Source organism: Nestor notabilis, unplaced genomic scaffold (genome assembly GCF_000696875.1).
Source record: "Nestor notabilis isolate BGI_N333 unplaced genomic scaffold, ASM69687v1 scaffold7481, whole genome shotgun sequence".
NCBI lineage: Eukaryota > Metazoa > Chordata > Aves > Psittaciformes > Psittacidae > Nestor > Nestor notabilis.
Genome location: NW_009913276.1, coordinates 61,770 through 78,585, shown reverse-complemented (window position 1 = coordinate 78,585; position 16,816 = coordinate 61,770). Strand labels below are relative to the sequence as shown.

The following is a 16,816-nucleotide window of genomic DNA, read 5'->3' as shown; positions in this document are numbered from 1 at the left end:
CAATTATTTATTTGAAATTTAAGCTGCTGGGTTTTTTTTTCTATTTTTGCCATATTTTTTTCTTTTCCTAAGCAGAGAGAGACAGTTCATTGTTAGACTGGAATTTGTCTGCTGACACAGACAGTGGCTACCTGAGGAAGGCTGAAGTCATCCGTCTGCCCCCTCCTGCTAGGCTCCTGAGTGAGGGTATCAGAGAGAAAGCTTCAGATTTAAACAGTTCAGTTCAAAATCTGGCTCCATTCTTACAGCAGAAACTGAAAACAGCCTGAAGCTGCTCACACTGAGCTCACTCTGAACTGATCCGAAATTCTGTGCTAGCAAGAAGAGAAACTCTTGAAGCCTGATACCACTGCAGTGGAACAACACAATGCAGCTATGCACTGAGTGTCCTCTATTTAATAGGCACCACAACAAGGATGATCAGCTTCCTATAGATGGATTTGACCGTAGATAAATTCTGCAAGCCTTTTTTAGTTCTTTGTGATATAATGTTAAAAACTAACCCAAAACTAAACTAAAAATTCATTGAAAAATAGAACTTATAGGGAAAAACTCAAGAAGTTGCCACACAGATGGTTTGTGTCCTATGTTAGAGAAATAGTTGTCTGTTGGAATATTCTTGGTCTAGTAATTTTGCAAAAGTACATAAAAACTAAACCAGAAACACGTGTTGTTATTGTCTAAATAAAAACCCAACCAGTTTTGCAAATTTTACTAATAGAAGGGAAAATTATTCCATTAAGTCATATATCAATCCAGAGAGTATTACAGATGAGGGGATAATAGCCTTTTCAGCACCAGTGCAATACCTTGCAGTCTTTAGTATCTAAGACCTACATATGTCTGAGTTTTTACATAAACATTTACAGTATCATTGACTTCATTCAATTCGTAGAATTATAGAACATGAAAACAAATACAATCAAATACTTTTATTAATGTTATCAGTGATACACTGCTCATAGACCTCCCATCAAACCCCACTTTTATTTAGCAAATGTTTTTATTAAGGTGTATGTAGTTCCTCAGTGAGACCAGGCACCACACTGAATCTTTCCTTCTCTATTAGCCTATATCTGGAGTGCTCTTTACAGGTCTGGAAAATAAAGTGCTGAAGTTCTTGGTAGAATTATACACATTTTCAGTTGAATAATTGAAAACAAGCACGATTGTTATGCTAATACGAAGTCTAAACTCTATTGGATGATTTCTAAGAGTTTTATAGTATTTTAATAGTAGAAATATTTTCTTAGTAGACATCCCTGTCTTCATGCTTTTAGTTAGTTCTGTCTAGGAAAGTAATGATGCCACATGGAAGTATAATCTGATCTAAAGAAGTTTCCACTGTACATACTCACGTGCGTCGGAAGGCAGTGCGAATATCCAAGTCTCCAGGTACTGGTGCTTCTGATGTGACAGAAAGTGATGAAGAAGAATGGGTGAGAAAGTCAAAATAATGCAAGAATACATTGCTATTTCTAAAGCTTTTCCTTTGCAGACATATTTTTTTCTAAAGGTCTTATATTGTAAACTGTGATCAACTACATATTGAAAGACTGAACCATCATCTTCAAACAGTAATTAGGTTTCAACATCCAGAGTTCTGTGTGTAGCTTAATTCTTGTAGCATGCTTCATAATAACCTGCAGCATGATGAACTGTCTTCTCTTCTTTGTCAATTCTCCTGCTGGTAAATTTTAGTTTCAATACTGGCTTCAGAGGGTATTTAAACCATAATGAGAAAAACATTGGATATTAGCTGAATATTATTACTAATAACAAATTGTAATCCATCCTCTGAAAGCAAAAGTAGATCCCTGAAAATATGCAGAGATGTACAGAAAGTCCATCAAGAATGTTGCACAGAGAGAACTTTATTACCTGCTTCTAAGCTTCTCCTGGTATGAATAGGTGTACTGCTACTACTGGGAGAAAAACTGTTCTCAGCCACAGCTCCTAAGTCATGATTCCTACAGCCAACTAGTGAAACATCAAAAATGAACCCTGCTGATTAAGTAATTTCAATACATTTCTGTCTTTGCATATTAGGCTCATGGGTGCAAATGAATGTTGGAGTCACTGCAATAGAACCCCTGAGATAGGAAATGACCCAAACATTCAGCTCTTTCAGGTGGTCCATGCTTATACTGTTTTATGTAAACTCTTCCACAATAGGGGGAAATCAATGTTAAAATGTCCTTCCTTTTCAATTGCTGATAAGTTTTCCAGTATAGCAGTTGTGAGGGTGGCACCATGTATTATGTAAAATAAATCATCTAATCTTAAAACAATTTCACATCACAAGGTGCTTCTGCAGGACTTGAATTTACTGGAAAAAAGGAATTGGTAATAGTACCACATCCCTAAATCTTTTGTTTTCCTCTTTTTTTTTTTTTCTTTTCAAGTATCTGTTTTTAGTACTGAACTTTTGCCAAAATAAGAATGGCCCTCTCTTTCATTCTAATTGAATTAAGTATCATGAAATAATGGATCTGAGACTGGAATAAAGCCAGAGGAAAGTTGGGCTGATTTGCATCTTTCTGTGTGCTTTCTTTAGGAGCATCATTGTTCTGGCTTGAGTCACATCAAAGTGTTACTTCTAATGCTCTCTGCCAATCCATCCCAATCCTCATCTGTGGGCTTCTGTAAGTGTACCTGTAGCTCTTCAGGTCTATACTTCAGATTTATGTTGTCTAGTAGCTATCATCTACCAGAAAGAATTGTTGGTGGGCATACACAAAGAAAAAAAATGACAGGAAGAAAGAAGGTGGCAGGAATTCATCTTACCATTGACTGTCAGGTTGAAATTAGAACTATCAAACTTGTCCTTGGTAGACACCTCACATCTGTACCCTCCTGTGAAAGTCATGTTTGCTTCTATGATTTCCAGTTCAAAGGTGTACACCTAGAACAGGCACCAATGATATAATTCATGAGTCCACAAATGAAATGGTGAAATAGAGAGAGAATACATCATATTAAGGCATGGAGAGAAATAGACAACAGATGAAATATGCCTCTCTGTCCTTTTAGAATTAAGAACTTCTTGAGTGTGCAACTCATTACTATCATATAAATTACATATACGCCCTCAATTTAGTAGGAACAGCTAAAGAGTATTATCAATACAGGTCTTTAAGAAGATACGATGCTGTATTAGCAAACTATGCTGGTGTAGTGCTGCGTGCGGTCATCGCATTGTAAACAGGAATAGAGCTTTCATTAAACAATTACAGCCTCCACCCGGAACACATACAGTACGTTTGAAAACTCAACAAAAGGAGTAGCTAATGTGAGCCAAGTCTGTTCTGTTCCGTCCAGGAGAGGGTAGTAGTGTCTCATATACCACACAGGATGAGAAGTCATAGTACAGACTCTCTTGTGTTCCTATTTGTATATCTTTGAACACATTTGTGGCAAAAATGGATCTTACTCAGCTATCTAAAGTAGTCTGGACAATGCAAGAGAACAATAAATTCCAACACTAATAGTTAAATGCTTGATCTATAAAACCTAAGACAGACCATACTTAAATATCTGTCTGATTTATTGTTTTCTCTTAAATATAACAAGTACCTACTACTTGAGAGGAGGATGGAGGGATTCCTGCAGTACGTAGTGCAAAACTTGCTCCCCTAGTCCTCCAGCCTTTTTCTTATTTCACCATAGATAAGGATGCAAGAAACTGTAGTGCTTGTCTCTTGTCTGTAAGGTTGTCTTCCATGCATAAGTACAGCATTTTGTGCAGCTTTGGGTACTTTAATATCAATCCATGCCTACATTATCTTATATTTTCCCCAGATTAAAGATTAGGATCTAGAAGACTGAGAACCTTACTCTGCCAAATGTACCTTGTTATTTCGATCATAGCTGTCATGTAGCTGGAGATGTTTCCCCACTTTGCTCCCCAGGTCCACCCACTTTCCTTTGAACCATTTCACTGAAGGTTTCTTCAGCAGGCTCTCACCTGCCACTTTGGCAGTGAATGTGATGTTTCCACCTTGTAAGAGAGGGGGTTAAAATAAGATTACAGACAGTGTTTAATTTATCTATATCACTGCTGTCATCCTGTACACGGAAAGCTAAACAGTCAAGCAACAAGTACAGCTTACAAACATCACTTGACTCACATTTTTTACTCACCAACTGTAACTTCTCCATCCTGGGGTCGTGTCACAAAGAGCCCAATAGGGTCCAGAGGCTCTTCTGGTTGAGTCCCAGTAGGTGCAACTGAAAGAAACATCAGAATCACTGGTCGGAACATTCTGCATCAGCTTCTGTTTCAGCCTATGTACTGAATTTCTTAAATAATTCCAAAATATCTCAATATGTTTCTCTCTGGGATCCCTTATTCTTTATTGTCTATCATTCATCACTAGTGGTCTGCTTTCAGCTACTGTCTCTTCCTCAATGACTCTAAGGATTCCCTGTTCTTGTTCTTCCCTTTGGATAACAAATCAGACTTGACAGAAGTGCTCGTTCTCTATTACCTTCCGTGTTCTGGCTGCTTTCTACTGGTGGCGCAGGGGGTTCTGATTGCAGGAGCGACTGGCTCACTCTTCTCTGGAAATGAATGTAACCCAAGATTAAAGAGAATTGTTATTCTACTTCCTTTCTGAACAAATCTTGCACAAGATGAGTTTTTAATATATGCTAGGAAATGCAGAGAAACTAGCTGTGGTTTTCTAGAAGTGAGAGGATGTGCTGGAAGCAGAAGAGGCCTGCTTAAAGCTGGATGAGGCTCTTGAGTTTGGAAGGAACTGATGCCTGGATTTTTAAATTCTATGGTCTTGATGTGTAGAAACTCAGCTGATCAACAACACTATTATTTGATCCTACCTTCAGGGGTCTAAACAGAAAAAGTAATGTCAAATGATGCAGTTGTTTTTGTAAGCAGTTTGCTGCTTCATGAGATTTTGTTTAACTGCTGTTGGAATGTAATGTTCAAAATGCTATTGCTGTATGCAGCTTGGGAAAAGCTCTAGATGTTGCCAGTAATTAATATGGAGAAAGTACTTTATAAATGCATCTGTCATTTCCTCCCTGGCTCATGGATGTTTCTGGCCTCTCAATTAAACTATGACCTCACAGACAAATTCAGGCAAATGCTTTTGGCACAATGGAGAAGGTAGAAATGTATGAAAAGGGAGTAGGAGTGAGCAACTGGGGCAGATGGAGGAAGGCAGAATTTCTTGAAACAGATCACTTGCAGCAAGATTATTTTCTTTTCCATAGGTAGCAGTGCCACTTCAAAGGGCCTCACCTACATCTCACACAAGTCCCACATGCAATTCTTCCCCAGCTTTTTGCAATGTTTTTTTTTTCACCAGGGATTTCAGCCCCTGCTGTGCCATGTGATGACTGATTTGAGTGGCTCCTCTGTCACAAAGGGAGGTGGCTGTGTCTGGACACGTTCGGGAGCAGTTTCCATTTTTCCAGTTATCATTGTGAAAATAAAAACAGGAGACCCAGTTACTCTTTAACAATATAATCTTAGCAAGGTCAGAAAAACAAGACAGTGTCTGTGAACATATGAACATGAGTCAACCACGCTCTCAGAAAATTTATGCCTTTTCCCTAAACTCTATTTGTGTCTTGAAAGGAAATGGTGTGGTTTTAAATTGGTATTATTTCAATACTTAAGTATCCAATTTTCCCACTTTAATTGTGAGAAGGTATCCCATTGGATCTTAACCAAATAAATTTCAACTTGATTTTTACTGGAGAGAACATTATTCAAACATTATTCTAACAAATGTAATGTAGATGCTCCCATAACTGGGATGTGTGGCTGTTTAGAAAAGGCTTATTTTGAGGAATCAGTATATGATGTATGTAGGAAACTTATCTCTCCTTTGGCATCCTAATATCTCCATCATGAACGTGTGCTTGTCAGAGATCTATTGCTTTTAGGTAATGATTACACTTCCAGATTCAGTAATTCTGTTATTTGTAGTCTGTCTGCCTGTAGTAGTATCTACCTGGAACTAACCTGAAAGGCAATATAACTAGTATAATAATAAGCTGAGTTTAAGGCTTGTCACCAAAATAAAAATGGAAACTTAAAATACCAGAAGTGGTAAATGGGGACCACTTCGGAGGGGAAAAAAGGGATTGAGAAGGTCAAAATGTTTTAAAAAATGTGTGTTTTCTTCTATCCTCAGCATCTTCAGATATTTTTCATGAGAACATTCCCGGGAATTTGACTCTTTACAGTTTTTCCCAAGAAAAGCCTGGGGAAGCTTTTCAAATTCCCATCAAACTGATCCTTTACATGGGTTGTAAACATACGTGATACAAATAATACAAAAGTTACTCTTTGCATTCAAGTCCCTCTTAAAATATGTATTTTTATTAGCAGGTGATTTTGAGACAGTTTTATGGAATGTACGAGCTCCTAAAACCTTGCAGCATAACTTGTTATATTTGGTCTGCTATTAGAATTTTGTATTTAAATAAATTATTTTTTAAAAATGAAGATATCTGACCTAAACTACCTACCTAGTTTAGGTCACGTTAGATTAGAGTAGCTTAGCTTTGGCTTGCAATAGTTAAGTTGAAAAGCTTGACAGAATTCTAAAGATATACATTGAGATTTCCTCTGTGGTCTCCACCGTGTGGACTTCTGACATCTGGAAACGGGTGTTTTAGCTACAGGAAATGTATTCCTCAGCTTAATATTAATGAGCAGCTTCAAATAATTGGGCAAAACATAGGTATTGCTGGTAGAGAAAATTCACGGTGTCAGGACAGGCTAATGCCCATAGGCCTCATTCATCAAGGTTGTGGAACTGAAAATACTGATGAAATTAGAATTGCTTAGGAAACGCCGTACCTGGTTCCTTGACCTTGAGTTCAAATTTGACCTTGGAACTTCCAGCTATTACAGCGTATGTCACATCATCTTCTTTTCCTACGTTATTGATTGTCAGTGAATGCTTGTTTCCATCTGCCTTGATGACATATTTCTCACTTTCAGTAATTTCTGTGCCAGCTCGCTGCCACTTCACCTTGACGGCAGCTTTTTCTGTCTCTGCTTCAAACACAGCTGTGCTTCCAGCTGTCACCTCTGTTGTCTTCGGCTTCTTGGTAAATGCAGACACTAAAAAAAGAGAGAGGGCTCACAAAAGTCTGGTTTGCAATTGTGGCCTATCTGGTGCAGTCAGCTGCTGTGGCTGCAGCAGCTGTCTCCTTGCTCTCCCATCTGCCCATGCAAGATACACATTACAACACTTTCCCCAGAGAAGCTGTGAACTGCCTTTGAGTTTATCGAGTTCTGCCTCTGACTGAGATGTCGTATCTTCTCCATATTGTCATGAAATAAAATGGAGTGGATAGCAAACTCATCTCACTGTCCAGCTCACTCCTTCTTTCCCCCATAATGAACTCTGATTTTTCACGAGTGAAGATTTTGATCTGTGACAACATGGCATGATGTGTATTCTTATATGTCAAACTCTCTGCATTAATTTGCCATGTAGGTTTATTTAGAAATGTTAATTCTGTCCTAACAGTTGCTTAATACAGTTGTTTGTTAAACAGGATCAGGATCTGTTCCTCCAACAAAATTGCAGTTTGTGCAGTAACCTGTGACCTAATACAGCACAATGAACGAATGGTTCATCTTTAATCCTTCTGGTTTGACTGTTCAAGGTTTTAGTGCACATTCCTATAATGGCCTTTGTAATTTTATACCAGCTAAATAATATCAATTGTGGTTTGCATTCAAATGTTTAATTCAGCATTAAAAGTTAAACTACTTGTCTACAGAGTGCTCTACAACAACTAGTTTTCTAATTAATTCAAGGTCAATCAAAATATTTTCTCTACGTGTGAAGAAGCACTTGAAGGCTTATTATGAGAATTAATAAAATTATTAATATATAAGACGAGCAAGCATAAACCACATGATGTTTTAGGTCATATGTAATCAAAGTTAGCAAAGGACTTTGATAGCAAGCAATAGGGTAAGACTATGGAAAGCAAGCAATATATTGTGATTTTGTCCATGAATAGCCTAATCTTTCTCAAGATTAGATTTTAATAGGGTAAGTAGTTTTACTAATTTCTTTACGTTGATTTATTTATTTATATTTCTTCAACTTTATTTTTAATCAAGTTTTTCACTTTGTGCTCATGTTCCTGTCTTTCTGAAATCTGTTCTCTTTTCACTAATGGCCATGAACTATGTTCACGTATAAAAATACCAGTAATTAACATTCTGATTCATACACTGGATGGTTTTTGTGCATCATTATGTCATCTTTTTATTGGCTTACACCTGCATAACCAGGCTTTTATAAACTATTAGTAATTCCAACTAATTTAATTATACCTGTTACCTCTGTGGCAAATTGTCTGTGGCTCTCCTACTTGGGCAGCAACAAGAATTCTTCCAAACACCACAGCAATGGTTATAATTAGCTTTAAACTTTTGGTTCTGCTTCATAAAAATGAAAGGAACTTGGCATGGAAATATCTTAAAAGAAACACTTTATGTTCATGTTCAAGAAGGTGCTTTAGTTAGTATGAATATTATATTACTAGTAACATCGTCTGGTCATTGCACAAAATCTCTATTCCTGTAGCACGTCCTCAGATTGCATAAATTAATTGACCTCAGTGGATTTACATCTGCAAAGATTTAGTCTGATGACCTTTGTACTGCAGCTGTAATACGGGTCATGTGTCTTGCACTATTCTGCAAAGGATTCAAAGCTGCTTAAAAATCAGTATCAACTGCTAATAATTTAGAATTTAGTATGTATTGTATTTTTCTTCTCTTTGTTATATAAAAAACCCTAAACTACATATTTCTCTTTTTTCTTTTTTCCTCACATTTTATATATCTGATGAGAAAGAAATGTTGGTTTGCACTCAGGCTACAGTAGCCTTGTCTGAGCTCCTGTTGTATTCCTCTGCATGGTAAGATATGTGTGTGAAATTTCCTCTGGGAGTGGAATGTCCCTGAATGCTTTCATTTGAGGTTTTTCCACCCTCAGGCCTGTAAGTGATGTAATTGCTCTTAAACAGAATATAGCACTGTGTAGATTATAGTGCTCCCTACTACGAAGTAATGCTCCAATGCCTGTTACCAGTTAGGTGCACACCTTTTGATATGGTATTGCACCTCACTAAATAACACAGCAGGGTATTCTTTGATGCATTGTGAATAATTGCAGAGAGTTATTGCAGACATCAGGTTTGATGTACAGAATTCAAAAGACATGTAAAGGTGGCCAGGATACTGCACAGTGGGGAGGCAGGTCTGTTCTGGAACCCACTCTTGAAATACCTACTGCCTGGCTCCTTTCCCTGTGACGCTAGAGATAAAGCAGCAAAGAGGCATGTTTTTTGTCTCGGAGTGCTATCATCATCGCTCTTCCATTTTAGCACAAAAGAATCTATAAATATATTAATTACTTAACAGCAACGTGGCCTGTAAAGGTTCCAGCCTACAAATGGCAGGGTTTCAAAACATGCATACTTGGAAGTAACTCTCTGATCTGTTGCACACCCTGCAAAGTGATTAGGTTTCTTACATTTACTTTAGATGACTCAACAGAAACAGATTGTTGGCCAGAACTACGTGCACAGTGAGAAATCTCCACCACCACATACTATTTCTGACTTTTGGGAAATCTAAATACATATGTAGAAGTTTACAAGTAGGTCTCCTTGTCTTTTTTATTTTTCCTCTCTCTCTTTCCTGCCAAAAGACCAATTTCAGTTCCAACTTAAAATTATTTTGAATACTTCCACTAAAGCATAAAATGGGAAAACCCCAAGATCCCCCATGAGAATAAAGGCCTGCTGGAAGAGTTGTTGAGAACCCAAACTTTCACAGGAAGAGGACACTCTAAGTGTCATTTTCCTGCACTTCAGTTTCAAAGTCAATGGGTGACAATGTCCAAAATAGTGTGTGTCTGTATTCATCCCTATTCCCTTTCATCTTTCACTCTCCATATTTGCAAAGGAAAAGTAGCGATGTACAGCTGGAGATTTTACAGGGAACTTCTTTGTTGCAGGAGAGATACTGCTGAACAAGCAAGTGAAGAGAATTCCATCATTCTTCCTTCTGCAGGAAAAATGAGCTGCTTAATAGAAGATAGAGAACTGAGAGATCAGATACTCCCACTCTTCTTCATTGTGGCTGCTACTTTAAGTAACATGTAAATCCAAGTTCACCAGCAGATTTTGTTGGTTTTGTTTCTTACGCAGTTACTCCAATCTAATCCAGCTATTTCCTCACTGGGAATGTTCCTAAACACCACCATTCAAAACTTCTTGTCTGCTCTGAAAACCTCACATTTGCCTGTTTTTGTCAGAAGCACATTCCCCATTTAGCAATCTCGCACTTCAACATTTGGCTTCTACCCAGATACGCCCCTCTGGGTTCCATATATACATCCCATACTCAAAACACTCTTTGATATGACCACCACCATCAGGCTCTGGAAAACCTGACTGTGACACCTTTCATGTGGTGTTTGGAAAGTCTTGCAGCTCTTGTGCCTGTCAGGCACTATCACACGTTTATCCAGACTCCCATTGAACATGCCATTGGGCTGGGACACCTGATGACTGAGTAGGCCATGTCCTCTGCCACCCACTTTGATAACTCTCTGCTTTCCAGTGAATTTTAACCCACCCTGCACAAAGGGAAAGGAAGGTGACATTAGTACTAACATACTATAGGAATTCTACAGAATGCACATGAATTACCAGTGCTGATGATGGCAGGAATTATTGAAGGGAGGGAGAGTGATAAGTGTTCTCTGTGTGTGTGTTTTATGGGGATGGAATTGGAATTGCTCTGGGGAGTTTAACATGGGGAGAGAAGAGTGGTGTGGAGCTAATGAAAGAAAATCAGGCTGGAGCCACTTTTCAACACTTCAACTTTGATATCCCTGACATTCCTAATGACTTCTAGCTTCTGTAATGCAAAGAACTTCATGTAACGTCTGAGCAATGTAAACCAGTAAGTTTCTACCCCAGCAGGCAGAACAGGAAGCGGGCTGCATGTGGTCTGCAGTCTTGCAGAAAACTTTTTGGTGGCTCATGCTGCTGCTACCACAACTTGCCTGCAGCACCCATCCTTTAAAAGTCTTGTAACACCTGACAATGTACACATCAGCCATACAGTTATGGATGTTACATGAGCTACAGCTTCATCAGTTAGTAATAAAAAGCTCCATTTGGAGATCCATGATCAGATTGCATTTTGATAGTGATTTATTAATAAGTCTTTCAGTCAGGAGGATGAAGAAATATAAAATACATTTGCTTTTGGCCAAATTAGAATAAAATAATTTAACTTCCAAAAATAAGAATTTCCTTCACTTTTCACCTAAATAAAAAGATAAAACTAGTATTCTGACTTCCTACTGCTGCCATTTATTAAATCTTCATGCTAGCACCTTCATGCTTTCTCCCTTACTTTCTGACCTGCTTTGAAGCTCTCTAACATCCACCATCAACCTAGTTTACTATTCTGCTTCAAAATGTGTTCATACTCTCCTATACAACCCCCTAGAAAACAGCTAAGCTACTACCCAGGTCACTGTTGTACTAATCATTATTTCTTTTGCCCTCTTGTTGAACTACCTGTTTACTGGGTATTTATTTTGTAAGTGTTTGGAGACAGAGACTGTTTTTCTGTTGCCTTTGTACAGCATCAAATTGTTAGTAATAGCTACTAAGTACTGTTTTATCCCTTATAAGAATAAAAATTAGAAGTCAGAAGAGACGTTCCTGTTCGATGATTGGCAGAAAACATGGAGATGGGGAGTATATTAAAATAATGCTGAAATAACTGGGATGATTTCAGTTAATAGCCACATTCTTTAAATAATGTGGCTTGTTAAGAATCACAAGCATTAGGTGAAAACCTTTTCCTAAAACTGCTGAAATTCGAAGCATGTGTGAACTTTGCGAAATGAAAGTGAGGAAGAAATGTACATTCCCCAAGAGTGATTTTAACTAGATGAAATGGTAGAGGAGAGCGATCCTCTTACTGGTTTTTTGTTTGGCTGGTTAGTTTGTTTGGTTTGGGGTTTTTTTCTACTTCATCCTGCTTTCCAGAGTGGTGGCTCTGACTTCAACTCTTCATCATTCATTATTTGTGACATGTACATGGAGGAGAGGGAGGTAAGTACTTAAGGAGAGTGTGTGTTAGACAAAGGCTTTCAAATGGTATTTCTGCCTTTCTGAAATGAGAACTGGTAAAGGTATAAATGTTCTAGCAGAATCTAATGTATTTGGTTGAATGCACATGTACAAACTGCAGCATGAATCTGCAATGAATATAGTCAGAAAACACACTCACAGGTTTTCTCCCACAAAGCTGAGTTATCTTACTGCACATTCTGTGTATTTGGTATTAAAATATGTATCTGGTCAATATATTTAATATTACAAAAGTAGTATTATCTGTTGGAATTCCTTAATTTGTTAAGGCTTTACACTGAAAATGTATCTTTGTTTTAGTACTCATTATGCTTGGCATCTAATTTTCCTTTTATACCATTTGTTCTTCCATTTTGTTAAAAGCCAGACTGTGGATAAGCAGACTTCAGTAACACAGCTTGTAAATTCCTTGCTGAGGAACTATATAAAGATGCTGTGCATTCCTCGGTCAGGACCTAAGTGGCTTCTTGCAATTACAAGCTTAATCATTCCATGATCCAAAAGCTATTGAACTGCTCAATCTTATCATTCCTTGCCTACTTCAGCAGCTGAGATTGTAAAGTCCTGTAACATGAGCAACAGGCGAGGAATAGTTTCACTAAGCAGAGTCACCTCTCTCTGCATCCATCACACTCTGTAAAATGCGGGTAATAATGTTTGGCTTGCTCTGAATCTTAACTTAAAAAAGAGGAAAAGATATCTATATGAATTATTGCTATTTATCTTGGCATTACTGTAGTGCATAGAGATTCATTACCATGGAGCAGTGCTTTACTATGCTAGGTGCTTGCAAATATAAAATTATGAGTTTATATTGAAACTGAAATTCTACAATTTACTCTGCATTATGCAACATTGATTATTATTAATGCCAAAAGCCTCTGTGTATTTACAAGCCAGGTTATTTATAGACCAGTGATAAATTTCCTAATCTGAACTGCAAAATCTAGACCTCTCAGTCTGTAAAATATGTGAACAAAAGTTGTCTGACTTTCAGAGAAGGTGAGTAATACCAGACTTCTCCTTTTCCAGATATAGCAATGCACTTGTTTCCCATTAATCCCATTTATCTACTAAATTTGGTGTTTAAAAGTTCAGCTGTTTCCTTTTAATGTCACAAAATATTGTCAGGGAAATGGTTGGGGTTTTTTTTTAACCTTTCTGAATTTTCACAGAAAAAAAAAAAAAAGCCATCAAAGCTTTGCAAAGAGCTTTGCAAAAAGCTTTGAACAGAGATTAACTATGAGATGTTTAAATCAAAGGGAGAAGAGCACAAAGTTTCTGCAACAGAACCCTGCAAAAAGTGATGCTTTTCAATGCACAATTGTTTGCTCTGACTCTAAATTGCTACAAGGCTAAATCCAGTTGCTCTTGGAGGGGGGAAAGCTACGACAGTTCTTTTGGTATTCTGTAAATAAATAGGGCAGTGCCTCATCCTGAAGTGTTTTAGTTGGACAGTTTAAAGTAAAAGAATGTCTGTTGGAAAATCTACTTCACTGGTTTAGGTTTTGTGATTTGTTTTGTTTTTAACATGTTAAAAGATTTGTTAAAACAGCAGATACAGGCAAAATATCTCTGATCATTCTCTGGCACAAAGCATTTTCACTCATCTATACACCAGATGCCTACATTTCAGTAATAGAGACAAAAGATCTCTTAGGGTTCTTCAGTGTCTTAACTATATCGTATGTGACAACAGGGATTGTGACTTGTCCAAGTATGAATCACCAGATGATTATTCAGTTCTCCTGTGATTGTACTCAACATTTCCCCATCTTGAAATGGCTTGAACTATATAAACAACATGAAATAGAAAACCAAAGGGATTAATGCCTCTTGGGAGAATGAGAAGATCTGCTCTAGAAGCTAAGGGCATGTGACTGGTTCTGCCTCCATCAGAGTGGGTAATAAGAGCTTTTCCTCCCCCTGCTGTGATAACCACAGTGTTTGGGCTGCTTTGTTCATAGGGATTGTGTAGGACTGGTGATGTTAGACACCTATTGGATTTCTCTGGAGAAATAAATGGAATAGGAGTTCTCTTCACCATTAGCTAGCAAAGGCAGGCATCTTCACAAACAGAGACCTTGCCTTACATCCACAGAGGCTAAAAATATCAATGTAAAGGCAGTTAAACCATTAGAAATCAAGACCTGAAGCCCAGGTGATCATACTGCCAAATTTTGCCTACTTGTCATATTTCTTTTTGCCAGCATTGTCAATCACAAGCATTAGACATTTCAATAAATCTCAAAATCATGTGACTTTAAAAATAGAATATGATTATGAATGTCTTATTTTTGGGGTGACTGCTGATCATTTACAGCTTATATTTTCAAGGTTTTCTCTACGGTTACAAGGTCTGGTATTCTTCTTTATATATGATTCTATTTCCATTTGATTCCAGAAATTGCAACTTTAAGCTGTTATAGTGTGATGAAATTGAAGGCTTGGTGACATCACTGTTGCTTTAGAGTTATCATATAGAGGAAACATAAAGAATGTTTTTGGAGTTAAACATGCTTTGGTTGACTTTGATTAAAGCACTTTGCAGTTCTTAATGGGAGATATGGGCTGGATTTGTGCTCTGCCTCTGGCAGTGGCTGATTCCAAATATTTTGGCCAAAATGAAAGCTCTTCTTAACAAGTTCTTCTTTTGTTGTTGAGACCATGGGAAATTTTCCTATTTACCACCCCATTAGGAGACTGCTCAGTGCTGTACAAAACACAGATAATAAGTATCAGCAGTTATTAACTCTGGAAATTGCATGTTGTTAAAAAAGCATGCGCCTTGTACTGTGCAACCAGGTAGTGGTGATTCTGGGTGTGCACTGGCATCAGTGAACTGAGAGATCTAAAAGTGAGGAATCCCAGATGTAGTACAGTTTTCTCCAGCCCTGTGTAATAGATATGTGCACACTTATGCTTCACAATCATAACTTCAGCTTTTGACAACTTTTTTTCCCTGCTTAGTTGTGGACACAAAGTGTTCCTGAGACATCTTCCTCTACCCACACACAGGTGTCCTGAAGCTAAACTCTCTCTACCTCTGCTTTCCAAGCTCTCTTCCTCCTCCTCAGACAGATTCATTGTACCTTTATACCCCAAACTAGGCCTATGTGAGCAGTCTGTGAGTGATCCCTTATTTCACAATGTTACATTAGAACTATCCTAAATCTGAAATCATTTGCTGATGTTTTTCTAGTGGGGCAGGACTTGCTCTGTGACCTTGGCTTTCTGAAAATGGTTAGTTACCTTGTGGCTCAAGGGGAAAGGATGGAGGAGGGTGAGTGAAAAGAAATACACATCTATTCTTTACAGTACAGTATCTTCTTTTATTTTCCTCGAGCTCTACTGTCACTGGCTGGAAGAACTAGAAAGAATAAGCTCTGAACCAGGTGCCATTTGATTTCATTTTCACAGAGATTTCATTAACAATAAAAAGCAAAAAAATCTGTTAAAACACTTCCTCAAAATCATGAGGGGAAAAAACCCCAAACAAACCAAACAAAAGCAGGAGAGACTTATGCTGCCTAACTGACCAAGAGAGACACTACCAGCTTTTTTCAGAGCCCTAAAGGTGACTGGGAAAGGAAACGAGAAATGCAAAGAATCTGAGAATTAAATGCATTTCATCTCTATTCTTTCCTCATCCACAGTCTTTGGAGAAAATTCTGTGGCTAAGGGTTGCCAAACTACTTACTGATTTCTCTGCAAAATTGCTCAGCATCCCGTGTATTTATAACTTCATAAAATAACATTTTTTCCCTCTCTCTTTTTCTTTATTCACCAAGGTATCGCATTTCTGTAGTGTAAAAAAGCTACTCACATTTTTCCCTGTCAAGCTGTTGCTAAGTTTTGTCTGTCAGTTATGAGTCTTACCTGTTTTCTTTGCAGGCTCTGGCATCTTCACTTTGTTTCTGAAGAAGCTCCCAATTGTATCTAGAAAGCAGGGTCCAAGTTAAACAGGAATGAGAGCACAGGGCTTTTGAGACCCCCTAAAGAAACACTTGGTGGAAGCCCCCATCCTGCTCCTCCCCTTTGATTCCCCACTGTTGTCAACTACGGCACCTTATCAACACACTTGACAGGCTACATCAGCTGCGATAAATATAGCCAAGTTCCAGGAGCCAGAGAGCTCAAACCACCCAAGTCTGGCTACCACTGGGCTGCTGGTATAAACCAGAGCACAGTATGACATTGCACATGCGCACAGTACATTTTCCAGCTTCACATAATGTATTGCATTAAGAATTCCTATACTGCCATGTTTATAGCACATTCAGCAAGCAGATGATAGTTACATCTCCTGCATGCTGGTTCTGTACTTAACTCTAATGATGGATTTTCTTCCATTTTTGCTACCTATTTCAGTCTTTGATATCATAATTGGGTAAGACCTGAACAGCCCATCAGAGAGCTTTTGTCTTGTTTCTTTTTTGCTCTCTTCTACTGAAGACTCTGTTTGTAGAACTGAATGTGAACCTTCAGGAAAGAGCTTTCTTTTTCAGAGACACTTATATATTACTGACATTTGCAGTCACAACTAGGAAGCATGACATTACTGAAATAGTCTCAGTCCTCCCTCCTCATCCACCCACTTGATCCTGAGCATGTATTTATTGAAAAC

At 38.0% G+C, this 16,816-nt stretch overlaps 1 protein-coding gene across 1 annotated transcript in view; it reads right to left on the bottom strand.

Annotated features, from left to right (window-relative positions):
- Window positions 1–16,093, bottom strand: part of LOC104412410 (myosin-binding protein C, cardiac-type-like) — a 58,735-nt gene extending 42,642 nt beyond the window's left edge. The window contains 9 exon segments of the mRNA XM_010023130.1: window positions 132–176; window positions 1,359–1,407; window positions 2,788–2,905; window positions 3,852–4,000; window positions 4,144–4,230; window positions 4,491–4,537; window positions 4,539–4,563; window positions 6,836–7,102; window positions 16,069–16,093. Coding sequence (XP_010021432.1) covers window positions 132–176; window positions 1,359–1,407; window positions 2,788–2,905; window positions 3,852–4,000; window positions 4,144–4,230; window positions 4,491–4,537; window positions 4,539–4,563; window positions 6,836–7,102; window positions 16,069–16,093 — 812 coding nt within the window.
- Between the last annotated feature and the right edge of the window lie 723 nt (window positions 16,094–16,816).